This window comes from Apus apus, chromosome 1, assembly GCF_020740795.1.
Source record: "Apus apus isolate bApuApu2 chromosome 1, bApuApu2.pri.cur, whole genome shotgun sequence".
Taxonomy (NCBI): domain Eukaryota; kingdom Metazoa; phylum Chordata; class Aves; order Apodiformes; family Apodidae; genus Apus; species Apus apus.
The window spans coordinates 103,308,531-103,317,350 of record NC_067282.1 but is presented as its reverse complement, the minus strand read 5'-3'; the positions used below and the strand labels follow the sequence as shown (position 1 = coordinate 103,317,350).

Here is an 8,820-nt window from a genome sequence, read left to right as displayed (position 1 = left end):
CTCTGTTTTTAAACACTGTCCCTTGAATGGCAGTCTTGTTTATCACTTTGATGTGCCTCAGATGCACAAACTACATTGGTTTTGTAGCTCAAGGAGACAACCCTCTTAGCATCGACCTTGTTTTGATTTTAATGAAAGAAAAATATATTGTTCAGAGCACTGCTTTCAGAGGTGTGGAGGTGGACCCCTCAGGAGGAGCCTGCTGTGCTCCAGCGTTCACTCCCACACAAGCATACCCTCCTCCAAAACATGGAAGGAAAACCTGAAAGTGTTCCCTTCACATCCGTCCATGGTCTGTGTGCAGCAGTTCAGGCTACCAAGGTACATCTGCATGTTCATTCTGGCCGTGTTTTTTTTTGAAGACAGCCACACCACAAGGCTCTTCCACCTCCACCCAGAGGAGCCTGGTGAGACCCACATTGCTGCTCTGCTGCCAGGGCTCTGCAGGATCAGCTGCCTTCCCATTCCTAGACAAACATGGTTATTTCTCTGCTGTCCAACCCTTGCTGGATTTCGTGGTGGGTTGGTAGCAGTGGTGACACTAATGAGATGCAGAGTCTCACCAGGGCTCTGTTCTCTCTCCAACGTGTGTTGCCACTCAGTGTTCATCCTGGCATGGTAGAGATAAACCAGGTCTGTTCCAGATGAAGCTCAGGGTCTCAGAGACATACAGAAGTACAACATTTCTGATCAATTTAGCCTAGGGTTTAATGTTCAGGTGAGTTTTAGAAGGAAGTTCAGATTCGAGGCTGTGATGAAGCCAAGGTTAGGCACCAGGCTCCACCAGCATCCCACCTTCATGACCGGCTCATAAATCCTACCATCCCAACCCAATCCCCTGCACTAAAGCTGCCCAAGAAAGACGTGTCGGAGATGCAGAGCTGGAGGAGCCATGACCCCTCAAAAAGATCTGGCGCAGAGCTCCTACTCTTAGATACAGCCTGGCTCACCCGTATTATACATGTGGCTGTAAGCAAAGCACTGCCAAGCCTGTGGTGCTCGCACTTGCTACCGTCCCCAGGTCCTTGCAGCTTGAACGTGAACACAGACCTTCACCGTGACACGGAACGACATTTTCTCCCATACGGGCAATTCCCGGCCCAGCTCCCCCGTCCAGCTCCGACTTTCCAGCTCCCCCTCCCCGAGCCTGCTCAGCAACGCCCGCGAGCAGCTGCACCAGCGGCGGGGGCGGTCGACGAGGGGTCTTTCCCTTCGCCTTTCCAAAGCTCAAGCTTCCTCCCCGAGACACTCCAGCCCGTGTCACCCTGGGGGCAGAGCCCGCCGCTCTGCGGTGCTGTGCGTGTGTGCGCGCTTCCCCCCCTCACCGCGGGCAGGCGAAGCCTCAGCGCGTCCCCCGGCCCCGAGCACCCCCCCGGCAGCGGCGGCACAGCCCCCGGCCCCGAGCACCCCCCCGGCAGCGGCGGCACAGCCCCCGGCAGCGGCGGCACAGCCCCCGGCGGCCGCACCGCACCCCACCGCACCGCAGCGCGCCCGGGGCCCGGCGGGCAGCGCTCTCTGCCGGCGGGGCCCGGCTGCGGGAGCGGGCGCGGGCGAGCCCAGCGCTGAGCTCAGCTCCCTCCGCCCCGCCCGCCTCCCCGCCCTCCATCCCGCCCTCCGCCTCCCGCGCCCAGCCCGCCGCCGGGATCTCCGTATTATGGCATCGAGGAGAATGGAGACCAAACCCGTGATAACGTGTCTGAAAACCCTCCTCATCATCTACTCCTTCGTCTTCTGGGTGAGTGCGGCGCGGCGCGGCCAGGGCACCCCGCGGCCGCCGGGCAGGGCCCCGCCAGCCTGCGGAGCCCACCTGCCCGGGGCGGGGGGCGCGGGGCGGGCTGCGGGGCCGGCGGGCTGCGGGGGCTCGGCGGCGCGGCCCCGCCGGGCTGTCACCCGCGCGCCGTCCGTGCGGGGACGCGGCTCTGCGAGCCGGCGTGGCTGTGTTCGTGCGGACACGTAGAGTTACATGCACACGATATACAGACACGCACACGTATAGACGCACACACACACATCTGTATTTTTTTATTTTTTCCTTGCTGCTCCTTGCGGCGAGCATACCTCCCCCTCCCCCCCCCCCTCCCCGAGCCCCCGCGGAGGAAAGTTGCGGGGGTCCCCCCTGCTGCAGCCGTGGCCGCCCCCTCCCCGCCGCTCCCCGGACGGCGGCCCCGGGGAAGGGGCGCTGCGGAGCGGCCCCGCCGCCCCTCTCCGCAGCCCCGTCCCGCCGCGGGGCCCGGGGGGGCTGCCTCTGTGCCCCCTCCCCGAGACCCCCCCCCTTCCCCCCCTCCGGTGCCCCGGGCGCAGCGGGTGCCGACCCCCGCCCGCTCGGTCGGCCGCGCTGCGTTTCGTAACCCAGCCCAGGCTCCCGTAAACCATTTTTTTCTGACCCAGATCCATTAATTGAGTCGCAGTGATGGACTGAGGAGGGGGAGCCGGGTTGTTCAGGCGACCGCGGGGGCTGGAGGGTTTTCCGCAGCGTCCCTGGCCGTGTCCCTACGGCACATCCCTGGCGTCAGCAGCGGCTTGAGGTGGCGGTCGGCAGGTTAGAGACCGTCGAGGGGTACGTGGTGGGGGCCAGGTCTGACCGTGGCCCCAGTGGGTACTGCTGGGGACCGTCACCTGCAGGTCGCTGGTGCCGTGTACTGAAGCGAACCGGTCGCTGCCGAGCGGGGGAAAGCCGGTGCCGTGATGCCGGTTTTAACAGCTTTGTGCTGCAGGAAAAGTGCCCGTGAAACGGAGTTACTGACATTTTCACCGTTCTGCTTAGAAATGCAGTGTAAACGAGATTTGCTTATTCACGGCAATAATGTTTTGTGTCTTTATAGCGAGCGTGAGATTTGTCCTGTTTCAGCTTTAACGTCATAGCCCTTCTTATTAAGAAAAATAAAACGGCCAAAACTCGTTTTGCTAATCCATACTTACGGCAGTACCTCTGTGCTGTTGACCCCCCACCTTCAGCATTTAGTGTATCCTCTCCTTCTTTTTAAAAATGTTGGTGGAACCCACAGCAGCTGTGTCTGGTGACTGACATGGATAGGAAGCCGGAATCATCCCTTGTTTTTTTGTTGGCAAGTAGATCCTTCACGCTAGTCTTGAGGAGGTAGGTTGCTAAGTTTATACACTTGCCACGATGTGAAGATTCATCCTTTCCAGTGCTCAGTTCTCAACAGATCTGCAAGAAATCCCTCTTCATCCTGTGATTAACAAGCAACTGCAGGAACTCTGGTGAATTCGTGGTATCTTTTCCAATGACGTCTTTTTAAACATGACCACTGTATCTGCTGTAGTCTGAATAAACAGTGGACTTAAATTGGCATGCCTGTCGACCTAGCACATTTCAGGAAGGCTAATCTCATTTAAAAAAGAGAGAATTGTACATTGAGCCAAGCAGCTGGCTAAGGGCATTTACGCTGTGGGCTGCCGTGATGCCAGGCCAGGTTGACAGCTGGGTCCTCGTAGGGTAAATAGCACAGCTGAGCTCTGATTTGGGCTACAGCAGTGCATCTGTGCTGGTGGGATGCTGTAGTGCAAATCCTTTTCCTCTGAACTGTCGGGCTGTGGTGTGTCCAAGTGTTCTCCAAGGGCATGGCCCACTAATGTGGCTCTACAGTTACCTAACAGCTGACAGCTCTCAGGGTGTTTGTCTTGTCTGTCCTCTTCCTTGGGCCTGGAGAAGGAGGAAGAAAATAAACTGTTGGAGGCAGAATCCTGCAACCATGAACAAAAGAGAATAATTTTCGTTTTCGTCATGCTTGCTGTTGCATCTGGCTTCCCAAGGCACCAACCTACAGAAATTTAGACAGATCTCAATGAGAGGAGACAACAAAGGGCTTGATAAAGGTCCAGAGTAATTGACAGCAGACCCTAGATCTTCCTCAGTTTTTCTTCCTTTTAGCACAGAACAAAAGCTAATTAATATTTTTGGCCCCTTTCTGGGCTTTGAATCAAACCATTTAGTATAAATTGGAGCAAGGCTGTGCGTAATGCCATGAATACAGCAGAAACATGGTGTGATCTGGCTGTATCCCCATTTTCTTTTTACAAGCAAGTTTGAGAGCTGAGGAATGCATGGAGTTGTCTTAACTCCCCTCCATTATTTTCTGGGATGCTATTTGTACTCTCAAAAGCTGCTGGCTCCAGAGTCGGTGTACCTCAAATTCAGTCCCTGCAAATTGTCTGAGCTGAAAATGTGGAAAGGATTCAATAGGAGTAAGTATTTAAAAAATATTTTTCTTGGACTTACCTAAATACCAGAAGGAAACGATGCCAGTGCCACAAATGGCTGGTTTGTAGAATTTTATTCTGACGGCTTCCTCACATTTTTTGGAGAGGCTGTAAGCTGATTTCTCAAGGAGAAAACCCTGTGTTGCTTAGCTGCAGTTTGTATGGGTTTTCTCTAACTGTGGGGATGGAGTTGCAGTATAAGACAGGGAGGAAAGTGATCCTGTGACAGTGAGGTATGTGGTGGAAGCCCCTTAGATATCTGGCCAGGTTGTTATGGATTGTGATGTGGGGGGACAGAAAGAGATTCTTTGAATCCAGTGAGCTGTTTTGAAACCTCCAGAAGGACTTGCCTGTGATTACATTGCTTATTAAAAAAATCTGTGTACACAGAATGTTCCTATCATGAGTTATTATTTGCCAGGGTTAAATATGAATTGCTTTTGTACCAATGGTTGAGATGGATGTAGATGAAGGCTTTTAGTATAAGTAGTAAATGACACTCCACTGACTCCATGGGAGCTTCAGGGTGGTAATGGAAGAGACATGGTTCATTCAAATTTCATACTGTGTAGCTTGTTCCTTTCCAAGTAGGTTTTATTTAATGATAGTTTCTGTTTTGCTGGCCTCCTCCCCTCCCCATACTTCCCAACATATTTCTGTAAATGTATCAATATAGTAAAAAAATGCCATAAATGGAGATAACAAGCTTTTTATATTCTCATATATATTGTTAATCATAGTACATATTAAATGCCTAGGGTTACTGCATTTGGTCCTTTAGGGATATAGTAATAAAAATTCAACAGCTATTTTTTTCCTAATCAGAATTCTGTACTGAATGCATCTGGCTTGGAACTAGTAGATTAAAAAAAGCAATAAAAGCACTGCTCATCTGCTAGCTATTTTGATTTTTTTCCTTTTGGGTGTAATAAATTGCTTGCATAGGAATTTGGAGATACAACCTGTCTTGTTTTTAAGGGAAGATGAATTTTGGGTAAGAATTCAAAGTGGGTTTTTTATAAGGGAGTGAAATATTTAAGCACCCCTCAGTACCTTAAATTTATCCAGTTCTTAGGTGATCTTATGTCTTAAAAGGTATGTATACTTAATATTTCATTGTAGGCTTTGAAATATATTTTGATATCAAATTAACAGCCTGACTCAATGTACTTTGGGAGGGAGCTTTAAGGGTGTATGCAGTGGTTCTTAAAGTTACAGGGCTGCAGAAAATGGGCTTCATCTTCCATGCAAAGCTTGTTGTTGCCCCAAACAGGCACCATGGCAAAGTGGTTAGCTTCTGATTTTAGGTCCTGTGAGACACACAGTGCTTTGAGTGTGCTGTCCTGACAGTATGGGAGTTTCTTCTGCTAATTAATGTAATAAAAGCCTTTCAGTAGTTTCCATTCAGGTATTTTTCCAAGGTGGGTTACTGATCTGAAGAGCGTCTTGTGGCCTAGACTGACTTTTTGGATACTAAATTAGGTTCTTAGAACTTGGCTTATCTTTTGCTAAGTGATAAAATCAGAACTAAGATAACTATTTGCAGTGGTAGTAGCTCAGTTTTCAATGTTCTTATCACGTGGGAAATAGACCATTGCATGAGAAATAGGCCTGTTCATACTGATATGACCCCTTGGAAGCTAGCAGGTGGCAGAAGAGTCCTGGACTGGAGAGAGGTGGGACAGGTAAGTGTTGCTTGGCTGCGAGGCCACAGCTAGTGCTGTGGTTTTAAAACAGCTTGAAATTGCACGTTTCCGTATAATCGGTGTCATCAGCATGGAGGGGTGAGGCTGTCAGAAGAGGTCTCCATGAAGGACAAGGGGCTCAGGCCCCCTTTGGCACAGGGGACATGGGGAGAGCCCGCGTCTGCTTTGGAGAATCAGCCCCCTCATCTCCCTTCTCTCTCAGGCTTTCCCAAAAAGGATGTCCATGGCAGAGAGCTGGGAGAAGCTGCCGTGTCAGGGCAAGCAGCTCCCAGTCCTCATACTGCAGCAGTATGGCTGAGGTGGCATTTACCCACCATTTCAGGACCTCACAAAGTTGTTTTCTGGGAAGAGCCAAAGACAAGGAGCATGGGTGATGGTCTGCTCTGTAACACAAAATTATGTCTGAACTGCTGACCCACCTTCAAATGCAGCCATTTGAGCTTTGTGTTATACTACAGGATTAAATTTGCATGTCCCTTTTGAGTTACTAGTGCCATTGGTCATCTTGGCTATGAATGTCTAGCTGGGATCCTGAAGTGACTGTTTTTCTCCCCAGAACTTCGTTCCAGTGCTTCTAGATTGGTTTCTGCATATGTCTGGTCTTTTAAACACCTCTTAGCATGCTTAGGTTTTTTCTTTTAATTAGTTTTAATATGCGTGAGCAGACGGTTTTGAAGGAAATATTTTGAGAAATATTGTAGCTTTCCCAATGTGGCTTAGATTGCTCAATCTTTTGGCGGCTCCACTGACTGCAATGTCACCATTGCTATACTTTTGGAAAGAAGTTTTATTATTTGTACGCAGTTACCTGAAATCCAGAAAAATTACACTCCCAGAAAATCACAATATCACCATCATGATGGATTTGAAGTGCTCCACTGTTATGGCAGTGGCCTCCTTAAGTCAGTTGTTTGCTGTTCTGTCCTCATGATGACATACATGAAAGATTAAAGATAATGGTGTTTTCTTGTGAGTGTAGCTCAAGGGGAATTCTGGTGGCTAAATAAATAACTGGATTAAAAAAAAAAAAAAAAAAAAAGTTAGTTGGTGTTTAAAAACATAGCTCCAGAGTCAGCTTTCTTAGTTCCCTGTTGGGGTACTTACCCAACTTGGCTGGTGCTGGGGCTGTTCTGGCAGGAGTGCTGGGAGGAGGGGCGAGGGAGTCCCCACCTGTCCCCTGGGGTCCCTGCAGGAAAGCTGCCGTGTGGTATCGGTTGCACCTTCAGACATGGTGAAGATCTCGTGCTGTTCTCCTCCTTGGCAGCGAACTTGTTTTAGCAGTGTAGCCAGCTTGCATGTTTTGGAGCAGAGGAGTTGGCATTTTGCATTGCTGATGGCCATTCGTCTTCTGAAAATTGTGTGTGTATGGTACAAATTAGCATTGCACACCTCATTTAAAGGAGTAAGTCATTGGTTAAATGCTCCTTCTTTTCTTGGTTGTGTAACCATGCTTACTTCTTGATGAGGTACCTGCTACCCCTTGCCCTTGGAGTTTATATCTGGACAGTTCTCTAGTTTGGGGATGGGAACTTTTTCACATTAGCAGGTCCGTTTGGACTGGCGAAGAGGGATAATGCGTGACTTGAAGTGTTTCAGTTACATTTGAGAGGACATAGGATGCATTCATAAACAAGCAGCGGCAGAAGTCTTTACTCTTTCACAGGTGATGGGATAAGGGTATGGTGGCGTGCAGTAAATGCTTTGACTGTTTGGCATTCACTCTTGCTCCAAGCAACCTGTTGTGTGCCTAAACAGTGTAAATAAAAATTATAGAGAAGGGTGCTTGGGGGGGTCTCGTTAGGACTTTTCCATTGAAAAGGAGTAAAGAGTCCCTTTTCTTGGATGCTGGTTCATACCAGCCTTGCATGTCAAGGAAATGGAAACAGTTATTGTAGATAAACCAAGGGAATTTAAAATGGATCCAAGAATCATGTTTTAACTCCGATTGTGTGACTATTTATCAATTCCCTGTGCTGTCAGGGAGGTAAATGAGGTTACCTAGTACTGTTAACTGTCTCCATCTCTGGATTTTTATCATTACTTCTTCGATTGTTGCAGCTCTTACAAATTTATATGCCAGTGAGTTAACAGATGAATATCTAGAATGGCTCTTTGTGCATGTGAGCTTGCAGAAACTCTTTCAATCTTTCTTGTGCTTTTTCAGTCCAATGATACCTGTTACAGAGATGCTGCCTCTACTGTAGCACCGAGTCTGTTCTGCTTCCACCAGATTTGTGCTTGAAGATCCTGTTGACCTCCATGTCTTGCAGACCTAGATGACTGAATCTTTAGAATAAAATACAAGATTCCAGAGGTGACTACAGGGAGCAGATGACAGTTCCTATAAGGCTGTTTTTATATGCATAATGTAATTTCTTTAGGGTCATCACTATTAATTAGCATTTAATCATCTCTCAGAGAATAGATCCTTCAGGTCAGTAGAGCAGGCCTCTTTCGTTCTTAGCTCCCTTTCGCCACCATGGGCAGATGGCTTATATGTTCTGTCTTTATAACAGGTCTGGCTTATAAGAGGAAAGCATTTAAATTTCTCTTGTACCAAAGGGACTCTGAAGCTTGTCAGGCTCATGTCTTACTGGATTGTCATTATTTTATAGCTGAGCTGATCCTTTATGTTCCAGCAGTAGGCCACAGGACTTTTAGGAGCTGCAATAACAGTGGAAATTATGTTGTTGGTATTTATTTTTGCTGTAATTTCCATACAGTGTTTTGCAAGATGTTTTCCAGATTTTTTTTTTTTACAGCTGTGTGGTTCTGGGGACTGTACTAAAATCCTTAAAAGAAGCAAACAGCCCCCCTTCCCTCTCTGTTTCTTGTTTTTCCCACCTCCCTGAATTGCTGTGCTGGGCCCCTTGTGGTGTCTACAAGGCAGAAG

At 48.8% G+C, this 8,820-nt stretch overlaps 1 protein-coding gene across 3 annotated transcripts in view; it reads left to right on the top strand.

The window, feature by feature from the left end:
- The first annotated feature begins 1,601 nt into the window (after nt 1-1,601).
- The window catches only part of TSPAN7 (tetraspanin 7), a 191,163-nt gene continuing 183,944 nt past the window's right edge, over nt 1,602-8,820 (top strand). For all 3 annotated transcript variants that reach the window (XM_051618637.1, XM_051618646.1, XM_051618628.1), the window contains exon 1: nt 1,602-1,735. In XM_051618637.1, the coding sequence (XP_051474597.1) occupies nt 1,655-1,735 (81 nt within the window). In that variant the 5' untranslated portion in view covers nt 1,602-1,654. The remainder of the gene's footprint in view (nt 1,736-8,820) is intronic.